This window comes from Chanos chanos, chromosome 7, assembly GCF_902362185.1.
Source record: "Chanos chanos chromosome 7, fChaCha1.1, whole genome shotgun sequence".
Taxonomy (NCBI): domain Eukaryota; kingdom Metazoa; phylum Chordata; class Actinopteri; order Gonorynchiformes; family Chanidae; genus Chanos; species Chanos chanos.
The window spans coordinates 2,636,659-2,649,158 of NC_044501.1; the positions used below are offsets into that span (position 1 = coordinate 2,636,659).

The window sequence follows — 12,500 nt, forward strand, 5'->3', positions numbered from 1 at the left end:
ATAGGGTTACTGACTAAAACACAGACAGACAGTGAAACTGACCCACTCATGTTACCATAGGGTTACTGACTAAAACACCGACAGACAGTGAAACTGACTGACTCATGTTACCATAGGGTTACTGACTAAAACACAGACAGACAGTGAAACTGACTGACTCATGTTACCATAGGGTTACTGACTAAAACACAGACAGACAGTGAAACTGACTCACTTATGTTACCATAGGGTTACTGACTAAAACACAGACAGACAGTGAAACTGACCCACTCATGTTACCATAGGGTTACTGACTAAAACACAGACAGACAGTGAAACTGACCTACTCATGTTACCATAGGGTTATTGACTAAAACACAGACAGACAGTGAAAATGAGCCACTCATGTTACCATAGGGTTACTGACTAAAACACAGACAGACAGTGAAACTGACTGACTCATGTTACCATAGGGTTACTGACTAAAACACAGACAGACAGTGAAACTGACTCACTCATGTTACCATAGGGTTACTGACTAAAACACAGACAGACAGTGAAAATGAGCCACTCATGTTACCATAGGGTTACTGACTAAAACACAGACAGACAGTGAAACTGACTCACTCATGTTACCATAGGGAGCCTCACTAAAACACCCACTGTGTCTGACCCCGAAGGACAAAGGTCACCTGTTTTTATCATGCTGATGGGAAATGCAGTTGTAAGACTAGTGGACTAGCTGTCACAGCCAGGGTCCCTGTACTCTACCTGTCTCAGTCAGCGCTGTCACAGCCGGGGTCCCTGTACTCTACCTGTCTCAGTCAGCCCTGTCACAGCCAGGGTCCCTGTACTCTACCTGTCTCAGTCAGCCCTGTCACAGCCGGGGTCACTGTACTCTACCTGTCTCAGTCAGCGCTGTCACAGCCGGGGTCCCTGTACTCTACCTGTCTCAGTCAGCGCTGTCACAGCCAGGGTCCCTGTACTCTACCTGTCTCAGTCAGCCCTGTCACAGCCGGGGTCACTGTACTCTACCTGTCTCAGTCAGCGCTGTCACAGCCGGGGTCCCTGTACTCTACCTGTCTCAGTCAGCCCTGTCACAGCCAGGGTCCCTGTACTCTACCTGTCTCAGTCAGCCCTGTCACAGCCGGGGTCACTGTACTCTACCTGTCTCAGTCAGCGCTGTCACAGCCGGGGTCCCTGTACTCTACCTGTCTCAGTCAGCCCTGTCACAGCCGGGGTCCCTGTACTCTACCTGTCTCAGTCAGCCCTGTCACAGCCGGGGTCCCTGTACTCTACCTGTCTCAGTCAGCCCTGTCACAGCCGGGGTCACTGTACTCTACCTGTCTCAGTCAGCCCTGTCACAGCCGGGGTCACTGTACTCTACCTGTCTCAGTCAGCCCTGTCACAGCCGGGGTCCCTGTACTCTACCTGTCTCAGTCAGCCCTGTCACAGCCGGGGTCACTGTACTCTACCTGTCTCAGTCAGCGCTGTCACAGCCAGGGTCACTGTACTCTACCTGTCTCAGTCAGCCCTGTCACAGCCGGGGTCACTGTACTCTACCTGTCTCAGTCAGCCCTGTCACAGCCAGTGTCTGTGGTGTATGGCAGAGAGATTTTAATCTGTGGTGTATGGCAGAGAGATTTTAATCTGTGTGGTGTATGGCAGAGAGATTTTAATCTGTGATGTATGGCAGAGGGTTTTTACTGTGTGGTGTATGGCAGAGAGATTTTAATCTGTGGTGTATGGCAGAGAGATTTTAATCTGTGGTGTATGGCAGAGAGATTTTAATCTGTGGTGTATGGCAGAGGGTTTTTACTGTGTGGTGTATGGCAGAGAGATTTTAATCTGTGGTGTATGGCAGAGAGATTTTAATCTGTGGTGTATGGCAGAGAGATTTTAATCTGTGTGGTGTATGGCAGAGAGATTTTAATCTGTGATGTATGGCAGAGGGTTTTTACTGTGTGGTGTATGGCAGAGAGATTTTAATCTGTGTGGTGTATGGCAGAGAGATTTTAATCTGTGGTGTATGGCAGAGGGTTTTTACTGTGTGGTGTATGGCAGAGAGATTTTAATCTGTGGTGTATGGCAGAGAGATTTTAATCTGTGGTGTATGGCAGAGAGATTTTAATCTGTGGTGTATGGCAGAGGGTTTTTACTGTGTGATGTATGGCAGAGAGATTTTAATTTGTGGTGTATGGCAGAGAGATTTTAATCTGTGGTGTATGGCAGAGAGATTTTAATCTGTGGTGTATGGCAGAGAGATTTTAATCTGTGGTGTATGGCAGAGGGTTTTTACTGTGTGATGCCTAAATGAGGTCCTGCTCCAGAGAGTTGTCCTCCTGTTCTGTTTTATTGCCAAGTCATTCTGGTTTGTACTGTAATGGAGCTTAATTACACCCATTACACTCTGAGTTACATATCAAAGTCTGTCCTGGAGTACAGGGGGTGTGTCTTGTGTGTTGATTGACAGTGTTTCTGGTTAAATGCGTGTGACTCTGCATGTGCATGGGATTTCATATTTGCTGATACATTATTCTGACTGAACGCGGAATTCTCTGTGTGTGCTTCTAATTAGCCATATTAGCCTTGTATACTGCCTAATGTGTGTGTGTGTGTGTGTGTGTGTGTGTGTGTGTTTATCAGGTGTTCATGATTAATCTGATAAGGCGGTCTGACCGAAGAGAGCGGATGCTGAGAACATTAGCAGAACAGGAGATAAGCTGTAAAGTCATTGCTGCTGTGGATGGCAGGTATACTCACACACACACACACACACACACACACACACACACATACACACATACACACGCGCACACACACACACACACAAACACACATACACACACTCACACACACACACACACACACACACACAAACACACATACACACACTCACACACACACACACACACACACACACACACACACACATACACACACACACACACACACACACACACATACATACACACATACACACGCATACACACACACACACACACACACACTCACACACACACACACACATATACACATACACATACACACACACACACACGCACACACACACACACACACATATACACATACACATACACACACACACGGACACACACACACACATGCTCGCACACACACACACAGACACACACAGACAAACACGCACACACATGACTCATGCATGTAATAAATACTTTGTATACCTGGTAAATCACAAAAAACACCAGTTTGTAACACACACCAGTTTGTGTGTGTGTGTGTGTGTGTAATAAATAGAGATTGTGAATGGATGACAGGGGACAACTTTATGAAAGAGATACAGTGATGAACACTCCCTGCCCCTTTCTGTGTGTGTGTGTGTGTGTGCATGCTGGCTTTAGGGCGATGAACGTGAGTGACATCCAGGCCCTGGGCATTGAGATGTTGCCGGGATACAGTGATCCGTATCATGGCAGGCCACTGACCAAAGGAGAACTGGGCTGTTTCCTCTCCCACTATAACATCTGGACAGAGGTCAGACACACCATCACCCAGGCTTAGGAATAACTCCACATATCACACAACAGAGTCAGCAGTCACTGCTTTTAAGAGAAAGAAATGTCTTTGTGTGTGTGTGTATATGTGTGTATGTGTGTGTGTTTGTGTGTGTGTGTGTGTGTTTGTGTGTGTACATGTGAGAGTGTGTTTGTGTGTGTGTTTGTGTGCGTGTGCATGTGCATGTGTGCGTGTTCGTGTGTGTGTGTGTGTGTGTGTGTGTGTGTTTTAGTGTTTGTGTCTGTGTGTGTGTGTGCGTGTGTGTGTGTGTGTGTGTGTGTTTTAGTGTGTGTGTGTGTGTTTTAGTGTGTGTGTGTGTGTATGTGTGTGTGTGTGTGTGTATGTGTGTGTGTGTGTGTGTGTTTTAGTGTGTGCGTGTGTGTGTGTTTGTGTGTGTGTGTATCTGTCTCTCTACACTCTTGTGTTGTGTCTTGCCTTGGTGCTGTGGATTGACTGTTTTTGAACAGTTTTTGACTGTGTTTGTGTGTGTACATGTGAGAGTATGTTTGTGTGTGTGTGTGTTTGTGTGTGTACATGTGAGAGTGTGTTTGTGTGTGTGTGTGTGTGTGTGTAGTCTGTGTGTGTATCTGTCTCTCTGCACTCTTGTGTTGTGTCTTGTCTTGGTGCTTTTGATTGACTGACATTTTGTGGGTCTCTTGCTGGATTAATGTTGTGTTTGCCTCCATCTGTTTGCCTTTGTTTGTATAGGTATATTTATAACTGAGTTATGTTAAGATAAATCCTTTGTTTTTGTGTATATCCCTGTAACTATCTGTATCTCTGTGTTTATAGAAAATAGAGTGTGTTCTGAAGATGTGTCTCTGTGTTCATAGATAATAGAGTGTGTTCTGATGATGTGTCTCTGTGTTTATAGATAATAGAGTGTGTTCTGATGATGTGTCTCTGTGTTTATAGATAATAGAGTGTGTTCTGATGATGTGTCTCTGTGGTTATAGATAATAGAGTGTGTTCTGATGATATGTCTGTGGTTATAGATAGTAGAGTGTGTTCTGAAGATGTGTCTGTGTTTATAGAAAATAGAGTGTGTTCTGAAGATGTGTCTCTGTGTTCATAGATAATAGAGTGTGTTCTGATGATGTGTCTCTGTGTTTATAGATAATAGAGTGTGTTCTGATGATGTGTCTCTGTGTTTATAGATAATAGAGTGTGTTCTGATGATGTGTCTCTGTGGTTATAGATAATAGAGTGTGTTCTGATGATATGTCTGTGGTTATAGATAGTAGAGTGTGTTCTGAAGATGTGTCTGTGTTTATAGATAGTAGAGTGTGTTCTGAAGATGTGTCTCTGTGGTTATAGATAATAGAGTGTGTTCTGATGATATGTCTGTGGTTATAGATAGTAGAGTGTGTTCTGAAGATGTGTCTGTGTTTATAGATAGTAGAGTGTGTTCTGAAGATGTGTCTCTATGTTTATAGATAGTAGAGTGTGTTTTGAAGATGTGTCTCTGTGTTTATAGATAGTAGAGTGTGTTCTGAAGATGTGTCTCTGTGTTTGTAGATAGTACAGTGTGTTCTGAAGATGTGTCTCTGTGTTTGTAGATAATAAGATAGTAGAGTGTGTTCTGAAGATGTGTCTCTGTGCTTGTAGATAGTAGAGTGTGTTCTGAAGATGTGTCTCTGTGTTTGTAGATAGTAGAGTGTGTTGTGATGATGTGTCTCTGTGTTTATAGATAATAAGATAGTAGAGTGTGTTCTGAAGATGTGCCTGTGTTTATAGATAATAAGATAGTGGAGCACGGTCTGAAGGCGTGTCTCTTTCTGTGTTTATAGATAGTGGAGCGTGGTCTGAAGATGTGTCTCTTTCTGTGTTTATAGATAGTGGAGCGCGGTCTGAAGATGTGTCTCTTTGTGTCTGCAGATAGTGGAGCGCGGTCTGATGATGTGTCTTTCTGTGTGCAGATAGTTGAGCGTGGTCTGAAGATGTGTCTTTCTGTGTTTATAGATAGTGGAGCGCGGTCTGAAGATGTGTCTCTTTCTGTGTTTATAGATAGTGGAGCGCGGTCTGAAGATGTGTCTCTTTCTGTGTTTATAGATAGTGGAGCGTGGTCTGAAGATGTGTCTCTTTCTGTGTTTATAGATAGTGGAGCGCGGTCTGAAGATGTGTCTCTTTCTGTTTGCAGATAGTGGAGCGTGGTCTGAAGATGTGTCTCTTTCTGTGTTTATAGATAGTGGAGCGTGGTCTGAAGATGTGTCTCTTTCTGTGTGCAGATAGTGGAGCGTGGTCTGAAGATGTGTCTCTTTCTGTGTGCAGATAGTGGAGTGTGTTCTGAAGATGTGTCTCTGTGTTTGTAGATAATAAGATAGTAGAGTGTGTTCTGAAGATGTGTCTGTGTTTATAGATAATAAGATAGTAGAGTGTGTTCTGAAGATGTCTCTGTGTTTATAGATAATAAGATAGTAGAGTGTGTTCTGAAGATGTGTCTCTTTCTGTGTTTGCAGATAGTGGAGCGTGGTCTGAAGATGTGTCTCTTTCTGTGTGCAGATAGTGGAGCGTGGTCTGAAGATGTGTCTCTTTCTGTGTGCAGATAGTTGAGCGTGGTCTGAAGATGTGTCTCTTTCTGTGTTTATAGATAGTGGAGCGCGGTCTGAAGATGTGTCTCTTTCTGTGTGCAGATAGTGGAGCGTGGTCTGGAGATGTGTCTCTTTCTGTGTTTATAGATAGTGGAGCGCGGTCTGAAGATGTGTCTCTTTCTGTGTGCAGATAGTGGAGCGTGGTCTGAAGATGTGTCTCTTTCTGTGTTTATAGATAGTGGAGCGCGGTCTGAAGATGTGTCTCTTTCTGTGTTTATAGATAGTGGAGCGTGGTCTGAAGATGTGTCTCTTTCTGTGTTTATAGATAGTCGAGCGCGGTCTGAAGATGTGTCTCTTTCTGTGTTTATAGATAGTGGAGCGTGGTCTGAAGATGTGTCTCTTTCTGTGTGCAGATAGTGGAGCGTGGTCTGAAGATGTGTCTCTTTCTGTGTTTATAGATAGTGGAGCGCGGTCTGAAGATGTGTCTCTTTCTGTGTTTATAGATAGTGGAGCGTTGTCTGAAGATGTGTCTCTTTCTGTGTTTATAGATAGTGGAGCGTGGTCTGAAGATGTGTCTCTTTCTGTTTGCAGATAGTGGAGCGTGGTCTGAAGACGTCTCTGGTGATTGAGGATGATTTGCGTTTTGAGGTTTTCTTTAAACGCCGGTTACAGAACCTAATGTCTGAGGTGAAGTCTGAGGGCCTGGACTGGGACCTAATGTGAGAGCTACACATCAGATCTGAAAACACACACCACAGAACTCACACAGATCAGACAGCACGTCAGAGCTGAAAACACACATCAGAAAACTCGCTCAGATCAGACAACATCGCAGAACTGAAAATACACACCACAAAACTCACAAAGATCAGACAACATGTCAGAGCTGAAAACACACATCAGAAAACTCGTTCAGATCAGACAACATTGACAACATATTTTGATTTGACTGTTGTGGCCTGTAAAGCCCCTTGAGACTGTAAACAGTGATATTGGGCTCTAAATAAACTTGAACTTGAACTTGAACTTGAACTTGAACAACATTGCAGAGCTGAAATAATACAACACAAAACTCACACGGATCAGATGACGTGTCAGAGCTGAAAATACTGAAAATACACACCACAAAACTCATATAGATCAGACATGTCAGAGCTGAAAATACACACCAAAAAACCCCACGCAGATCAGTAGACATGTCAGAGATGAAAGTATTGTCAGAAAGCTCATTCAGATCAGTAGACATGTATGCTGTTAGTCTTAATAAGATGTGATGGAGAGGATTACAGTGATAAACTCTTAGATTATAAAAACTTTTTTTTTCACTCTTTTCCTTTTCTGTCTCCTCTCTACTTCTTCTTTTCTTCTCTGTCCTCTCTCTCTCTCTGTCACACACTCACACACACACACACACACACACTCTCTCTCTCTCCTACAGTTATATTGGGCGTAAGAGAATGCAGGTGGATCACCCAGAGAAGTCAGTGCCCAATATCCACAACCTGGTGGAAGCAGACTACTCCTATTGGACGCTGGCCTATATGATGTCACTGCAGGGTGCCCAGAAGCTTCTGAAGGCGGAGCCTCTGAAGAAGATCCTTCCAGTGGATGAGTTTCTTCCTGTGATGTACAACAAACATCCTATGTAAGAGTGTATAGCCCACTCCTCTGCCACACAGCACTTATTCACTCCATTTATTCACTCCATTCACTCTTATCTCTCCGTTTATTCACTCCATTCACTCTTATCTCTCTGTTTATTCACTCTATTCACTCTTATCTCTCCGTTTATTCACTCTGTTCACTCTTATCTCTCTGTTTATTCCCTCTGTTCACTTATCTCTCTGTTTATTCCCTCTGTTCACTTATATATCTCTGTTTTTTCCCTCTGTTCACTTATATCTCTCTGTTTCTTCCCTCTGTTCACTTATATCTCTCTGTTTATTCCCTCTGTTCACTTATATCTCTGTTTATTCACTCCGTTCACTTATATCTCTCTGTTCATTCCTTCTGTTCACTTATATCTCTGTTTCTTCACTCCATTCACTCTTATCTCTCTGTTTATTCCCTCTGATCACTTATATCTCTCTGTTTCTTCCCTCTGTTCACTTATATCTCTCTGTTTATTCCCTCTGATCACTTATATCTCTCTGTTTCTTCCCTCTGTTCACTTATATCTCTCTGTTTCTTCACTCCATTCACTCTTATCTCTCTGTTTATTCCCTCTGTTCACTTATATCTCTCTGTTTATTCCCTCTGATCACTTATATCTCTCTGTTTATTCCCTCTGTTCACTTATATCTCTCTGTTCATTCCCTCTGTTCACTTATATCTCTCTGTTTCTTCACTCCGTTCACTTATATCTCTCTGTTTCTTCCCTCTGTTCACTTATATCTCTCTGTTTATTCCCTCTGTTCACTTATATCTCTCTGTTCATTCCCTCTGTTCACTTATATCTCTCTGTTTCTTCACTCTGTTCACTTATATCCCTCTGTTTATTCCCTCTGATCACTTATATCTCTCTGTTTATTCCCTCTGTTCACTTATATCTCTCTGTTTCTTCACTCTGTTCACTTATATCTCTCTGTTTATTCCCTCTGTTCACTTATATCTCTCTGTTTATTCCCTCTGATCACTTATATCTCTCTGTTTATTCACTCCATTCACTTATATCTCTCTGTTTATTCCCTCTGATCACTTATATCTCTCTGTTTATTCACTCCATTCACTTATATCTCTGTTTATTCACTCCATTCACTCTTATCTCTCTGTTTATTCCCTCTGTTCACTTATATCTCTCTGTTTATTCCCTCTGTTCACTTATATCTCTCTGTTTCTTCACTCCATTCACTTATATCTCTCTGTTTATTCCCTCCATTCACTTATATCTCTCCGTTTATTCACTCCATTCACTTATATCTCTCCGTTTATTCACTCCACTCACTTATATCTCTCTGTTTATTCACTCCATTCACTTATATCTCTCTGTTTATTCACTCCGTTTTCTGCGATATCTTCTGTCCTCGATATGGTCTTCGTCTCTGTTTTGTCTCTATTTTTAACTTAACTTTGTCTTTACTTTGTCTTCCCTCTGTTTTCTCTGGCTCTGCATCCCGTTGCATCTCTTTCTTTCTCACTCCATCTTTTCTTTCTTTTCTTGACCTGTCCGTCATTCCCTCTGTCCATGGATCCACTCATCCATTCATCTCTCCCTCCCTCTCTTTCTCTGTCTCTCACAGTGCTGAGTATATGGAGTATTTCAAGGAGCGAAATCTGAAGGCTTTCTCCGCAGAGCCCCTGCTGGTCTTCCCCACTCACTACACGGGCGACCCAGGCTACATCAGCGACACCGAAACCTCCACCATTTGGGACAACGAGACCATTCGCACGGACTGGGACAGAGCCAGGTCCAGAAAGACCCAGGAACAGGAGGAGCTTAGCAGCGAAGCCCAGAACACAGAGGTCCTTCAGTCCCACCTGGACAGCACAGCCAGGGACGAACTGTGAGACTGGTGTCATACTGGTCAGACTGGACCTGGGGAGGGAAGTGAGATGAGATATGATCTCCTCTCCAGACTGGAGTTATGGGGAAGGGATGGGGGGTGGAAGGGGGGGGTTAATATGAGACCAAATATGGGGGCTTTTTAAAGGCTTTTTTTTTTTTTTTGTCTTGGGTCATGGGAGGGGCTGGAATTTGAAGAAGGGTCGTAAGCAAAGGGAACCAGGGCCAGACGTGTACTAGGCTGTGGTTGTCACACTCTGAGACTAATGTAAGGGGGGGGGGGGGGGGCGTTGGAAGAGTGTATTTCAAACCTGTGAGATCACCCTGAGAGAGAGGAGTGGTGGGTAGGACTTTAGAATGGGGCGGGGCGGGGCGGGGGTGGTACAGTAGAGGATGTGGGGAGCTGTGAGAAGGGCGGGGTTAAGAGACAGGCAGGTGTAGACAGAGCTGCAGTGTGGAGTGATGGACACAGTCACCAGCGAATAGGAACGCGGGGGGTAGTATGAGGGCAACAGGGCTCATCTCTGGATTTAAAGGGAGAGGGGCTGATGGGAGATGTAGTCTCCTTGTGGGCAACAGGGCTCATCTCTGGATTTAAAGGGAGAGGGGCTGATGGGAGATGTAGTCTCCTTGTGGGCAACAGGACTCATCTCTGGATTTAAAGGGAGAGGGGCTGATGGGGGATGTAGTCTCTTTGTGTTGTCGTGACAACCTTTACACATGGGGAATTAGAATTAAAGACTCCTTAAGGACTGTACGTTGCTCTTGTATGTCAACATGTTGGCCCCTAAACTGTGAGAAACTTCATGGTAATTGTGTTTGTTTGTTTGTTTGTTTGTTTGTTTAATACTGGTGCTCTAAAGGAACCTCAGTGTCATTAGTATTTTTCTTTGGACAGCTACATGGTGTTTTGGAGGTGTTGCTCTCCGTATGCTAACAGTGATCTGATTGGCCTGACAGACTTGATTGACAACTCAACCAAATAACTGGATTTGTTCTTCTGACGCGAGACAAACACGGTTTTGTCTGACGATTTTTCTGTTTCATTTCACGTGATCTGATCTGTAGATGACTGGTGGCGATGCCATTCATTTCTTTCTTGCGTTTTTATTTTCTTGTAACTTATTTGAGAGAAACTAAGGGCATGCTAAAGACATCTTAAAAAAAACTAACGTAATTTAAACAGAGGTTTGGGGAGACAGAGATGTTGACCGCCACTCAGGCACAAGATATTTCGTGGACTTTTTTAGTAACAGTCGATGGTTTTAGTGTAGAACACAATGTTCACCAACTTACACCCACTTAATCACTGTACCACACAACCATATGTCATCCTTCCCCTGGTTCCTAATCACTGTACCACACAACCATATGCCATCCTTCCCCTGGTTCCTAATGACTGTACCACACAACCACATGTCATCCTTCCCCTGGTTCCATGGGTGACTGTTTTGTAAATGTACTCAAACTGAAACTTTGTTGGAATGACAATGACAGACAATTATGGTATGATAATATTACAGTTATGCTTGGGATGACCAGGCCTTCACAGTTTCGTCCCTTACTCTCTCTCCTGTCTGCTATAGGAGACACTGAGGTGTCAGGAGGGAGTCAGCACTGTGTTTGAGTTCTTACTCTCTCTCCTGTCTGCTATAGGAGACACTGAGGTGTCAGGAGGGAGTCAGCACTGTGTTTGAGTTCTTACTCTCTCTCCTGTCTGCTATAGGAGACACTGAGGTGTCGGTGAGTCAGGAGGAAGTCAGCGCTGTGTTTGAGTTCTTACTCTCTCTCCTGTCTGCTATAGGAGACACTGAGGTGTCAGGAGGAAGTCAGCGCTGTGTTTGAGTTCTTACTCTCTCTCCTGTCTGCTATAGGAGACACTGAGGTGTCAGGTGGAAGTCAGCACTGTGTTTGAGTTCTTACTCTCTCTCCTGTCTGCTATAGGAGACACTGAGGTGTCAGGAGGAAGTCAGCACTGTGTTTGAGTTCTTACTCTCTCTCCTGTCTGCTATAGGAGACACTGAGGTGTCAGGTGGAAGTCAGCGCTGTGTTTGAGTTCTTACTCTCTCTCCTGTCTGCTATAGGAGACACTGAGGTGTCAGGAGGGAGTCAGCGCTGTGTTTGAGTTCTTACTCTCTCTCCTGTCTGCTTTAGGAGACACTGAGGTGTCAGGAGGAAGTCAGTGCTGTGTTTGAGTTCTTACTCTCTCTCCTGTCTGCTATAGGAGACACTGAGGTGTCGGTGAGTCAGCGCTGTGTTTGAGTTCTTACTCTCTCTCCTGTCTGCTATAGGACACACTGAGGTGTCAGGAGGGAGTCAGCACTGTGTTTGAGTTCTTACTCTCTCTCCTGTCTGCTATAGGAGGCACTGAGGTGTCGGTGAGTCAGGAGGAAGTCAGCGCTGTGTTTGAGTTCTTACTCTCTCTCCTGTCTGCTATAGGAGACACTGAGGTGTCAGGAGGAAGTCAGTGCTGTGTTTGAGTTCTTACTCTCTCTCCTGTCTGCTATAGGAGACACTGAGGTGTCAGGAGGAAGTCAGTGCTGTGTTTGAGTTCTTACTCTCTCTCCTGTCTGCTATAGGAGACACTGAGGTGTCGGTGAGTCAGGAGGAAGTCAGCACTGTGTTTGAGTTCTTACTCTCTCTCCTGTCTGCTATAGGAGACACTGAGGTGTCAGGAGGGAGTCAGCACTGTGTTTGAGTTCTTACTCTCTCTCCTGTGTGCTATAGGAGACACTGAGGTGTCAGGTGGAAGTCAGTGCTGTGTTTGAGTTCTTACTCTCTCTCCTGTCTGCTATAGGAGACACTGAGGTGTCAGGAGGAAGTCAGTGCTGTGTTTGAGTTCTTACTCTCTCTCCTGTCTGCTATAGGAGACACTGAGGTGTCGGTGAGTCAGCGCTGTGTTTGAGTTCTTACTCTCTCTCCTGTCTGCTATAGGACACACTGAGGTGTCA

The 12,500-nt window shown here is 44.3% G+C and overlaps 1 protein-coding gene across 1 annotated transcript in view; it reads left to right on the forward strand.

Annotated features, from left to right (window-relative positions):
• colgalt1b (collagen beta(1-O)galactosyltransferase 1b) overlaps positions 1–9,625 on the forward strand; it is a 24,431-nt gene extending 14,806 nt beyond the window's left edge. Inside the window, exons 8-12 of the mRNA XM_030780941.1 lie at positions 2,626–2,732; positions 3,363–3,495; positions 6,639–6,766; positions 7,486–7,692; positions 9,287–9,625. Of these exons, the coding sequence (XP_030636801.1) occupies positions 2,626–2,732; positions 3,363–3,495; positions 6,639–6,766; positions 7,486–7,692; positions 9,287–9,554 (843 nt within the window). The 3' untranslated portion in view covers positions 9,555–9,625. The remainder of the gene's footprint in view (positions 1–2,625; positions 2,733–3,362; positions 3,496–6,638; positions 6,767–7,485; positions 7,693–9,286) is intronic.
• The last annotated feature ends 2,875 nt before the right edge of the window (positions 9,626–12,500 follow it).